The 13,473-nt window shown below is 29.2% G+C and overlaps 1 protein-coding gene across 1 annotated transcript in view; it reads right to left on the bottom strand.

Annotated features, from left to right (window-relative positions):
* Positions 1-4,381: 4,381 nt before the first annotated feature.
* LOC145324615 (uncharacterized) overlaps positions 4,382-13,473 on the bottom strand; it is a 78,501-nt gene continuing 69,409 nt past the window's right edge. Inside the window, exons 18-20 of the mRNA XM_080167197.1 lie at positions 9,170-9,226; positions 6,011-6,101; positions 4,382-5,238 (exon numbers count right to left, since the gene is read on the bottom strand). Of these exons, the coding sequence (XP_080023323.1) occupies positions 5,183-5,238; positions 6,011-6,101; positions 9,170-9,226 (204 nt within the window). The 3' untranslated portion in view covers positions 4,382-5,182. The remainder of the gene's footprint in view (positions 5,239-6,010; positions 6,102-9,169; positions 9,227-13,473) is intronic.

Raw genomic sequence — 13,473 nt, 5'->3', positions numbered from 1 at the left:
AATGTTGTTAAATTAGTAAATATAGGTATCATGGCAAAAAAACGAAGTAGTGGATTTCGTCATATTTTCACAGTAGCTTTTCTCCTAATTCTAGTCTCGCGGGAGCCTTTACCCACTTGGACCTATATCCTAACCCTTCAGGGCAATCTTTCATATTTACCTAACCTAACCTACAAAAGGTACTATAAAAATACAACGAAACCAGCTCCTTCGTTTTCTTTCCATGATTTAAATTTTGTACAATTGAAATGTAAAATAGTTTAGATGCGAAGCTACTATATAACTTGGGTCTGTCCGTCTTCGCTGCGCCACAATCCACTTTAATTATGCATCTTTGCAGACCAGTAAACACGCCAGCATACCCACAAACAAACACACGTTACTTAACCTGTTGTTATTTAAGTCACAAAAAACATTTTTTATTCTTTTTAACAATAAAGGCTAGGGCTTACAAGATATTCAGATAAAATTTAATTGCTTCGCTACTTATGAAAGTTGTCATCCTTGTTTATGTATAATTGTGTAACTGATTTATTTAGCTCAAACTTATATAAATGGCCAATTTTGTTAATAACCAAAAATATATAATTATACTGAAAATGTATTTTTTGAACATGTAATATAAAATATTTGTATTGTAACTATGTAAACAAAATGTTTTTAATAAATGTAATTTATGATTTTTGAATTTTTTCTAGCTTTTTATTGAATGCTATTAACGGATATATGACATTATTTAAACATATTTTCAATATAACGAAAAAGTACGTATAAAAAAAGTAATTTTAAAAGTACATTACTTAAAATTTGTAATTAAGAATTTTATCTTCTTAATTTTCCATTAAAAATATACTTGATGCTAAAAGTGGTTTAAATTTTCTTTTCAAACTTAATTTGAAATAGATATTTATCGCATCGTATTATACACACGCGAAAAATTCAAATGAAAACTGTAGGGCCGAAGGCCTGGGCTAACAAAACTGGTTTTAATTTTATGGTTTTTATTTCAATATTCGTTAAAAAATGTCTGTTATACATGATTTTTAGTATAGCTGAGAACTGGATATGATTCGGTTTTGATGCTATACTAGAAATAGAATGACAACATCCATGGATAAAATTGACAAACGGACAAAGTGAGTTATAGAGCAGATGTTAAATTGTCATTCCATTGCAAAAAACGCGATATTGGGTTTGTTAAAATATCCATTTATTTGGCATTTTTCAAGAATGTCAAGCATGGGAAAATTTTTCGAGTGTGGGAACCATTTAATTTGATTTAAATGGTACATATGATTTTCATTTAAATTAATTTTTTGGACCCGTGAGAAAATTTTTTTAACGTGAGAACCATTTAATTTTCATTGAATTTCATTTTTTGGAAGTGTGGGAAAAAATGGGAGAAAAAATATGTTTTAGTATAAAGAAATGTTCTATCAGTTTCAAACCTTTTTCATTCGATAGATCATACTGACTTTGGAAAAACTGTCAGACCGATTTTTGAAATTCAATCTGTGAAAAAAGATATTCAAGTTTTAATTTTTTGTTTTAAAATATTATTTTACATGTATTGACGCCATCTTGGATTATGATAATTTTTTTTTGTTAGAAGATTTTTTTTCTAAAATATTTTACAAAAATTAACTTTTTACAATAAAAAAAATCTTTGAACTTAAATGGACCAATAATTCAAAGATTTTTTATCTTTGATTTGGAAGATTTTTTATGATTTTTATTTTTAATGTCAAATAAAAACACAACAGTGAAAAAAATGAAAATTAAATGAAAAAACGTTTTATGATTTTATTCAAGAAATTATTTGCTAACATCACCTTTTTGTTGCAATAGAATGTTATTTAAGCAAACAAAATTTAGCATAAATGGATATTTAAATCCCTCGGTATTAAATGATGAGCTAACGCTCGATCATTTAATACCTTGGGATTTAAATATCCATTTATGCTAAATTTTGTTTGCTTAAATAACTCATTCCCATGTAAACAACCCCTTAAATAGTGGATGTAAATATTCATTCCATTGCAAAAAACGCGATCTTTGGTTTGTTTCAATGTCCATTTATTTAGCATTTTTCAAGAATGTCAAGCGTGGGAAAATTTTTAGAATGTGGGAACCATTTATTTTGATTTAAATGGTACATATGATTTTCATTTAAATTCATTTTTTGGACCCGTGAGAAAAATTTTTTAATGTGAGAACCATTTAATTTTCATTGAATTTCATTTTTTGGAAGTGTGGGAAAAAACGGGAGAAAAAATATGTTTTAGTATAAAGAAATGTTCTATCAGTTTCAAACCTTTTTCATTCGATAGATCATACTGACTTTGGAAAAACTGTCAGACCGATTTTTGAAATTCAATCTGTGAAAAAAGATATTCAAGTTTTAATTTTTTGTTTTGAAAATATTATTTCACATGTATTGACGCCATCTTGGATTATGATAATTTTTTTTGTTAGAAGATTTTTTTTCTAAAATATTTTTAAAAAATTAACTTTTTACAATAAAAAAATCTTTGAACTTAAATTGACCAATAATTCAAAGAATTTTTCTCTTTGATTTGGAAGATTTTTTATGATTTTTATTTTTAATGTCAAATAAAAACACAACAGTGAAAAAAATTAAAATTAAATGAAAAAACGTTTTATGATTTTATTCAAGAAATTATTTGCTAACATCACCTTTTTGTTGCAATAGAATGTTATTTAAGCAAACAAAATTTAATATAAATGGATATTTAAATCCCTCGGTATTAAATGATGAGCTAACGCTCGATCATTTAATACCTTGGGATTTAAATATCCATTTATGCTAAATTTTGTTTGCTTAAATAACTCATTTATTTCCCGGAGGTAACCATTTATTTCCCCGAGGTAGTCATTTTTAGAAGATTTTCAAATTTTTTTGGAAGATTTTTGAATTTTTATTAATTATTAAAAGAAACTTGATATCAGGGATAAAAATGATCATAGCCGGGAAATAAATGAAAATTAAAAACCAAAATTAAACCACATTTTAGCATAAAAAAATGAGTTTTTTGTTTAAATGAGAATGATATTCCTGTCCAGTTTTTTGTTTAGGAATGAATATTCATTCCTAAACAAAAAACTGGCCAGGAATACCCCATGTAAAAGAAAATGTAATTAAATGTAAATCACTAAACCTTTGTAAAAAAATATGTAGTTATGTCTTTAAAGCATAACCGTCGGACCTAGTAAATAATATACTGGATGGTGTAATACAGAATATCTTCATTAAAAAATTACCTTTTATCTTAAACAGCAAAGTTTCCAATGGCGTTACGGAAAGACTGATTTATGGATAGACAGACAGACAAAATCAATAATATAGTACCTTTGCTACTAAAAAAGAAATAAACTACCTAATCTCCAAACATATCAAATGATTTACTAAAGTCAAAAGAGCACATTATATGTATCAATGATATGTATAAGGATTTTTATTACACCTAAAAATGTAAAATTTACACCCATTGTATATTAAGGAGGTTTGTTTCCTGCAAAATATTGGTCGGGGGGAACAGTGAACCCTTCCTTTTTGTCAGGGATTTGTAAATTGTTACTTTTCGAAAGAATGAATCACCATTTTATTAGAGTAACTTTCAATAACGACGACTTTTACTAATCATATTATTTTTATCCTTCGTATTTTAAACATTTATGCAAAAAACCATAAATGGTTTGTTACAAGAGGAAAATTGAATATGTTTTTCCACGAATATTAAAATTAGATAATTTTACACATTTAAATAACACGCAAGCATCTTTTCATAACCATCCCTACGGGGTTCTTCAAACCCTTATGATTCGATTAAATTTCACTATCCTTTTAATTTTTTTAAATTTAATTTTTATTCCGGATAGTTAAGTATGCACATGTACAACACAATTTTAAGCCTGATTTTTTTTTTGATTTTCTAAAAGTATTGTGTTTCTTAAATATTGATCAGAACATTAGTTATCCTAATATCTAAACTTTGCTTTTATTTATGCTATCATCATTGTATAGTTATTAAAACAAACAAAGTAAAGTTGTATCCTGTTATATAAAGTATAGTAAGCTTTTTGTTTGTAGCAAATGATCTCTCTAACAGCTAAATTATTCTCCTTTACAACGAAGCTTCTTATAGGTCTATGGAAATATTTTGAGAGAAAAATCACCACTAGAAAAAAAGCCCCCCCCCCCCCCTACTCCAAAAATAATTTTTCTTTTCTTTTGCTTTTAAAATAAAAATCAAAAGAAATGGTCTTCTTCTCCACGCCTCATTCCCTCAAGTGTCAAGGGAGGCCTCTAGGGCCGAAGCCGATAGTAAGTAAAAAGTATAACTAAAAAATTAACATGGAATGATTAAAAAATGTTTATTTACATTATTATATTAATTACAAAATAGGTAACAGTAGTGGTAGAGTAGTTATAGAAAATAACAAGCGCTGGAAAGTGTCATGTGTGACGTCATAAAAAAAACGTCTAAATCCATCTCTTTTTTACAGACACACATGACCCTTTCCAGCACTTCGAAAATAAGATTGAGATTCAAAGTGGCAAAAAAATAGGGAGATTATAATTGATGGGTTTTAAAAGGTACAACAAAATTGTTTTATTTTTTGGCAATTCAAAATACTTTGATTTTATAATGGTAAGGAATGTATATAAAAATATTACAAAAAATCATTTGAGCAATTATTAGATATAAAGAAATTAAGAAAGAAAATAAGGCTTTAGATAGAAATAAAGTAGACAGAAAAATAAAATACTGATTTGGTAAAAATAGAAACTGTATTAATTAAAACTATAGATTGAGGTATTTTACAAATATTAATTAATAAGCATTGATATAAAAAAACTATTAAAGATTTAAAAATATTATTTATAATTTCATAAAAATTATAATTAAAAAGCCCTTCTGTTAAAATTGTAATATTTGATTTTGTTTTAAAAACATAACTAAAAATAAATTGATTAACTAAAAAGATAAATAAATATAAAAAGCCCACAAATAAATAACATAAATTAACAAAAAATGACTAGTTTTCTTTTTCACTTCACTTTTAAAAGTTTTAATCACTTTTGAAATAAGGATTTTTTTTGATTATTATCAATTTTAAATTGTCTGTAAAAAAAATTCCTCGAAAAATTATATGAAAATTAGTTTTCCTCTGTAGCCAAGATGTCGTATTGTTGGCGGGGGTTTAAACGGGTGCCTGAAATTAAAATAAAGTATTAGCTAATAGTATTTGGGACTTTCTCCTAAAGTGTATATCGAGCACGTAAACCTCCCTTCCAAATTTAATAAACCCAGTACCGAATATAACCTAATTTAGCAAGACCTAAAGTAATAACCAAACAAAAAACTACTCCCCTTTTTTACAATTTATTTCAAAATAAAGGGGTTTTAAAATACTAAGTTGTTTTTTTAACCTGGTCTTTGAAAGAAAAATCACCAAACCTTTCAAAATATTTTTGTTTCTATATAAAAATCTCCTAGAAAGCCTAGTACTAGCCTGGCAGGTTTAAGTCTAGTAGTCTTCTAGTTAAACGTACGTAACCCCCTTCCTCTTCCTATACTCTCTTTTTGCAAAGCTACTTTTTAATAGTGCCCAAAAGTAAATAAATCAGTGATAGGTTGGAATGTTTTTTTTCAGACTTATTGAGTGAAACTCATTTAGAACCATATTTAAGTAAGTAAAAAATTGTAACTAAGCTTTATAGAACACAATTTCCAGTATGGCTTCGAAACCGATTAATATCCGCTGGATTAGAACCGGTTCTCAGCCATGCTCTAAAATAATACATAGCATCTTATTACAGACACTTTCCACGAATAATAAAATTAAAATCATAAAATTAATACCAGTTTTGTTAGCCTAGCACTCCGGCTTCCCAGGACTAACAAAACTGATCTAAATCTTATATTTTTTTTATTTTAAAATCTGCGGAAATCTGTCTATAATACGATTGTTGATAAATATTTACCAAAAGGAAGATTATCATTATTTGTTGGTTGGATTAATTTGTAGCTAAGTTTGTATGGGGCATCCTCTGTCTTTCTGGCTGGTCGAGTTACCTAAAAATAAGAATTAAAATCATCTTACAAAAGTCTTTTAGTTAATCTAGTGGCGCTTGAAGAAAGGAATGAAGGTTAAGTCGACCCCCCCCCCCCTCTTTAAATTTTAAGTTCAAAACGAAAAAGATTTTTTTCGAGGGGGGGGGGGGGGGGGTATTTCATCAAGAGGTGATGAAGTCTTTTGTCTTTCTGGCTAGAAGAGTTACCTGAGAATAAAAAAATAAAATAATAATTTTTTGATTTTTACATTGTGGCTGTATGAAACAGTTTATAGTGCCTATAAAGATAACGACTTACAATACAAATGACCAATGCTAGGCCAGTATACATTGTAATTAACCAATGGTAAAATGTATACTGGCCTCTTTTTATTTTATCATTGCAGGAGTATAAAAATAGCGGTTGATTTTGATGTTAATTTTAACATTATTAAAAATAGAGACAATAGTAGGTTAACCTATCACTATCAATTGAAAGGTTTTATAAATAATAGCCTTTTTTTTGGGGGGGGGGAGAGGTGGATTCTGGACGCGATATTTCTCTTAGGAGGGTGAATTTACCCTTTTCATTATAATATTGAACCTTCCCCTGACCTATAAGTAGCTTCTTAAAAAAGAACCATATCGATCCAGCGGTTCACGAGAACCTTCGCTACACACAGAAAAACTGTTACTTTTAAATAAGGATAAATTTTTTTAAAAGAAATTTATAAGTTAATTGTTAGCTAAAAATGGAATAAAAATTAGGAAATTGTATCTTTGTAAGCTTTGTTGTAAAAAATACATTTAACGGTATTAATATTTTTTGCCTCAAAATTATACACAAAATCATTCTTTTTTTCTAACAGAATCCAGAGGCATAATTTTGTCATAATACTTGATATAATAATACTAGATTCCGTTAAAACAATAATTTATATTTGAACCAGACATAAAATTAACAACGCCCTAAAAAATGCTTAAATTAGACGTTTATGTAATGTAGCAAATATTATTATACATAGTCATACTGCCATACTAAAATCATGTATAACATCGTATTACAGACAATTTTCTACACATATTAAAATAAAAATCACAATATTAATACCAGTTTTGTTAATCCAAGCTTCGGTCCCATGAGGCTCACAAAACAGGTTTTAATCATATATTTTTTTTTTATTTTAATATCCGTGAAAAGCTGTTTATAATACGATGCGATAAATACCTAGAATAGTATAAAGGCAAAAAAGTTAAGAATTGTGTGGTTTTACAAGAACATCTTTGTTATTATTATTTAGTGGGCGGAGCCTGTAAACAACTCATTAATTAATCAAGTAAATAAAGAATGTATACTGGAAGTAGCGTAGCTCAAGGGTCTAAGGGGGTTAAGACAATTGCCGATAAATTGATGTACATCTCCAATGATGATACACAAAATTAACCCTTCTGTGGATTACAATTACTTGTTGAAACGTTAGGACACTCAACTTAATGAACCAACCAAACAAAATTCAATAAAAGTCCCCAAAAATCTTAAGCCAATACAAAAATGTTATTATAAAACTTTGGGGAATGGTGTAATAAACAATCCAATGTCCCCTTCCTCCCTGATTAATAGTCTAATATTCTACCTCGCTATTATTGGATTTATTTGAATTTGTTCATTTTAGTGCGTATTATTATATAGTGTTTAATTTAATATACAGGGTAGTTTTTTAAAACTATAGTTCAAAATGTGGAGGGGCCATTTCCCCTCCCCCTCCCCCCTAAAGTTCCTCTAGAGGCGTAGCTGCTATTCCAATTATATAGAGGTAATGCTAGATTTTATTATTATTACAATTAAAAATCCTCTTTAAATGAACCCAAAAAAAAATTATTTAAGAAAAGCAACACGATTATAAACTAATCAAAACAAATATTAAATTAACTATGAAAGCTAATATTAATTAATTCAGTAGGGTAGCCTATTATCAAAAAAAAAACAAGAACGCCAATTATATTGATGCGCAGATTACATCAATACAATTACTGTAACAGTTTTTGTTTAAGCAAAAAATTTTAGAATTACTGAGGTTTTCAGGGAACCTTAGTTCAAGTAGTTTAGATTGAAGATTATGCACCCATTATGCAATAAACAGGCCCCTACAGGCTAGGGACGTAACTTATAGTATATTACAAAGCAGAAAGTGCTTATTATGTCCGTCTAGATGAAGCTTAAGATATCAATAACTCCTGGGTCAATTAGGTTCAACTTTTCAGGAAATATTCCTAGTAGTCATACTATGGTTTTAAGCTATTTTCAAGGAGGAAATCCCTCCCCTCCACCATACAAAAAATAATAAATACTCATAAATTAAAAGATTCAAACCACCCTTTTAAGGTTTTAAAAACTTACTAATAGCTAAATATATAACTTATAGAGTAGCTTCTATTTCCGTACATTTAAAACTATATTCTGCCAAAACTTTTGCCCATCCGAAGGTCAACGCCAAGAAGAAAAAAATATAAAAATAAGATGAAAATCAATTAAAAACACAGCAGTTTGTAATTTGTCATAAGTTCATTTAGGATAGATAGATACACAGAGATTTTAATATCCGCTGGATTAGTACCAGATCTTAGCCACACTGTAAAATAATGTATTATAACATACTACAGACAATTTTCTACAAATAATGAAATAAAAATCATAAAATCAATCTTATAATATTTTATTTTACTTATCTCAGAAAACTGTCTCTAATAGATGTTTCGTATAACTAATAAAATTAAATCAGGAAAGCCTATAATTTCGTTATTAATATCTATTTTAACATTTTAGTAAAATCTATGTGTTATTTTCATAAAGTCTTGATTAAAAATTAAACAAGAACAAATACATCAAAAGTGTTCCACATGCGAAATAAAAATTTAAAGGGATAAGATAATAGCTGATAAATTGATGTAAATCCCCAATGATAATATACAGAGCCAACGAATATAAGAAAACATTTGGGAATAGTGTAATAAACATCCCAATGTCCTCTTCCTCCCTAGATTAAATGTACATGTGTAAATTATTCTCAGAAATTAAAGCAATGAAATTACCTTAATTGTGGCTTCTGGTGTCTCATAGATTTCTGGCTCTACCACTGGGGCAGCATCCTAGATAGATAGATAGATAGATAGATAGATAGATAGATAGATAGAAAGATAGATAGATAGATAGATAGATAGATAGATAGATAGATAGATAGATAGATAGATAGATTATATAGTTCTGTAATCTATATATGATTATGGAAATACTTTAAAATTTGATTATTGCTTTTAATTAATTGTTTTCATGTAAGCGATTAATTGAAAAAACTTTAATCAAAAATATGAAATATTTTACTGTGTAATGTGGACAAAATTGTCTTTGTTTAAATAAATTTACCTAGTGAAAACAATAATAAAGTAACAAGATGTCTGTTATTTTTAAACTAAATAAAAAGTGGCGGGGGGGGGGGGTTGACCCACCTAAAAAAAAATTTTTTTGACTTTTTTAATCTAAAAAGTTGGCTTGGCGAAAACAACTTCCCCCTCCTCTAGTACCCCTATAGGCCTCTAGGGGGCGTAGCCGCTAGTATGTACATACATACATGGAGATGCGATCCTCAATTTTCAAATTCTTTGAACGTACATATAAGACTTTTACAGAAATGCTTCGCATCCACAACTATCTATCTATGCTTGATATAAAGTCAACACTTTATAGAGCAGATTATGAATATTTGATTGACGTGTGCCCCGCAATTATCCAGTAGCAATCAGGCGCAAGACACAATTACTTTAGCTAGGCCCAAGGCATTATTTGTATCCTTTTATGCATTCATAGGCCTATCTCTACCTATATGACACCATATATGGGTAACGCTAGCCTATTCATGGTAATTTGTATGTGATTTGCTAATAGTATATGTTTATTAAAGACATTATGTTTATTGTTAAAGTAATCATGTAAATAATCAGTACAAATATGTATGCCTACAACCATGCCTGATTTACGTCACATATTAACATACAGACATTTAATTGTACAGACAAACACTAAGATCCTGGTCCAAAGCTAATGTTATAGCATGTACCTCTTAAATTTAGTTAGTTATTTATTGACTCTCCTACCATCAACTTCTCTTTCTGGCTTTAAAAGGTAATGACTTAGTTGTTTGGCATGCATTGTAGTTTAAATTTAGGCCCCTTAGTACTTAGCATGAATTGAGCTTAGGCCTTATGTTAGAATTCTAACACTTAGCACAATTCACTGCTTGGGACTTAGGGCACATTTCTGTCCTACTCTACTTATAATTTTAACACTTATCCTGTAAATATTTTCATACTTAACTTATGCACTTGTAATATAAATACACTTTATAAAAACATTTTCCTTCCTTAATACTTAATATACTTATATAATTCTGATCGAATATCAAAACCAACCATTTATTCTTAGATTAAAGCAACATAATACTTCGCGTGGGTCTTTTGTTGAGCTTCCACCAGCTCAACCAAATTCGTATTATACTTGTGGGAATAGAGGGTTAAGCATTCTAAACAAACGAACCGACGATGAGAATGTCTATGTGTATTGCAGTAAAAGTAGGTTTTTAGTAGTACTCATAGAAGAGCGGTCTCCATACCTAAATTTGGACAAACGCCCCATTCGCACACACATACATATATTGATAGATAAAAACTAAAACTGGCCTGATACCCAATCAATATCAAGTTGAATTGAAGGAATTTATTGTTCAAATATTTGATTTTTTGAAATTCTAATCGAAATTTTAGATTCACGGGCTAAACAGGCTTATAGGGATAATTAAATATTAGGTGCTTTTTTATTTAAAGGGGAAAAAAGGCTAAAATCTGAAAATTAAATAGCCTAAATCATACCAGTACCTCTCCGTAAAGCTTATTTAGAATAGAGAACCCAATCAGTTTAGTAGTTATTTAGATCTTAAGCTTCAGACAAAAAAACCTTACTACTTTATATGATAGAATATCTAAATATTATTGCAATTAATTTCTGCTAGATTACACTGAAGAAAATGAATCGTTTAGTATTATATGAATTTGTCCAAGGCTTTGGCCCTTTTGGGGCCAATAAAAGAGGAATTTTTCAAATTATATATCCCTGTATCCCCTGTGGCTGCAGGGTGAAAAAAACTATCTGTCAATGTCATATCGTTTTCTTCCTAGATTGAACACTCTAAAAAATGAAAGCTACACAAAAAGTCATAATTGCCGGAAAAAAAACCTTTACAGAACTGGTATATCCTATTATGTAATACTAGCGGCTTCGCCCCTAGCCTCTAGGGGCTGTGCTCCAAGAGGTGATAAAAAAAATTAAGGCAAAAATCGTAAAAAAAAATAACGGACAAAGCAAAAAAAAAAAAATGGGGGGGGATTTTTCGGTTTTTTGGGGGGTTGGGGGTGTCCCACCCCCCAAGAAAATAGCTTAAAACCACCACAGGACCAATAGGTAGATACCCTGAAGAGTAGAATCCGATCGGTTCAGTGGTTACCGAGATCTTAAGGGACAGACAGACAGACGGACAGACAGACATCGTTCTACTTTGTATTATAGATAGTAAGCTTTTATGTCTGTATCTAAGGATCTCGCTAACCGCTGAACCGACGTGGTTCTTCAGCATCGTGAAGCTTCTTATAGGTCCTGAGATGGTTTCAGGCTATTTTGTTTTTATAAAAGAAGTATGTAAAAAAGAAATCTTTAATGTAAGATAAATAACTTTTTACAGTGACTACTTGTATGAATTGAATTTATAAAACAAATTCATTTTGTTCTATTGGTCAACCTGGACCAAAAAAGAGTTAAAACATTAAAAGCTTAAATTTAATACTTTATCCAGATTAATCCGATTAATATCCGCTGGATTAGAACCGGTGCTCACTCAGTCATATTAAAAAATCATGTATTATGCATTTTCCACAAAAATTTAAATCATAAATTTAATACTAGTTTTGTTAACTATCATAAGACAAGTTTGTATTTTAAGTATAAAAGAATCAAATAAAATCCATAGTGATATGAAATGTCCATAAAGTATTAAAATCTAAATTATAACTATTTAAGGGCGATGTCTCTTGCACGCTTTCTTCTATGCATAGCACACGTCATGAAGTTAAAGGATGCTGTGAGTATTGGTGCAAAAAATATGACGTAACAAAAAAAATTAGCCAATGAGAGTCCACTATAAATTTTACCATTGGTCAATAACGGCCTCTCATTGGCTATTTTTTTTTGTTACGTCATATTTTTTGCACCAATACTCACAGCATCAGTTAAAGTCATGGAGGGAGGGGCCATTGGGCTGTTTATTACTCTAGTCTCTAAAGTTTTCTTATTCGTTGGCTTACCAAATTTGAGAAATTTTATTGAATTTTGATTGGTGAATTCATTATGTTAAATATCCAAAGGTTTCAACCATTAATTTACATAACAATAATTTTTGTTTGGTCAGTTTATTACACTAGTCCCCAAAGTCTTTCTTCTATGCATAGCACAGATCATGAAGTTAAAGTCAGGGAGGGAGGGGCCATTGGGCTGTTTATTACACTAGTCTCAAAAATTTTCTTATTCGTTGGCTTACCAAATTTGAGAAATTTTATTGAATTTTGATTTGTGAATTCATCATATTAAATGTTCAAAGGTCTCAACCAATCATTTACATGGCAGTCATTTTGTTTTGCCAGTTTATTACACTAGTCCCCAAAGTCTTTTTTTTATGCATAGCTAAGATCATGAAGTTAAAGTCAGGGAGGGAGAGGACATTGGGCTTTTTATTACACTAGTGCCCAAAGTTTTATAATAACGTTTTCTTATTCGTTGGCTTAAGAACTTTGGGGAGTTTTATTGAATTTTGATTGTTTAATTCATTGATTTGAATGTACAAATGATTTTTGTGAATTATCATTTGGGTTGTACATAAATTTATCGGCCATTGTCTTACCCCTTTAGATCCCTGAGTTAAAATGCAAATTGGTCTAAAACAAGAATAATATCATTAAAAGATAGGCAACTCTTAAGAATAGTCTATATATTTGAAACTTTGTTCATTAAATTCTCAATAACTAATGTATTTATTGTTTAATAATTTAAGTACAGCAATTCTGAACTAAGATCATATTTGTCATTTTTCTAACTTTAAATTAATTATTAAAGAACTTTAATAAAAAAAAAACTAAACGTTAAATCGAATAGAAATTACCATATCTATCTTCTTAGGCCGTTAAAAATACCTATTTTTGAAAGAGTTAATTAATAAATACATTTTTAATTTTAACGAATGGAATTTTAAATTCAATCGTCAATCTGAAGACAGTAAAAATTTTCAAGGATTTTTATT

The sequence above is a fragment of the Acartia tonsa genome, chromosome 7 (genome assembly GCF_053477335.1).
Source record: "Acartia tonsa isolate MP-2025a chromosome 7, ASM5347733v1, whole genome shotgun sequence".
Lineage (NCBI taxonomy): Eukaryota > Metazoa > Arthropoda > Copepoda > Calanoida > Acartiidae > Acartia > Acartia tonsa.
Note: the sequence above shows the minus strand (reverse complement) of the source record. Positions and strands in the feature narration are given on the sequence as shown.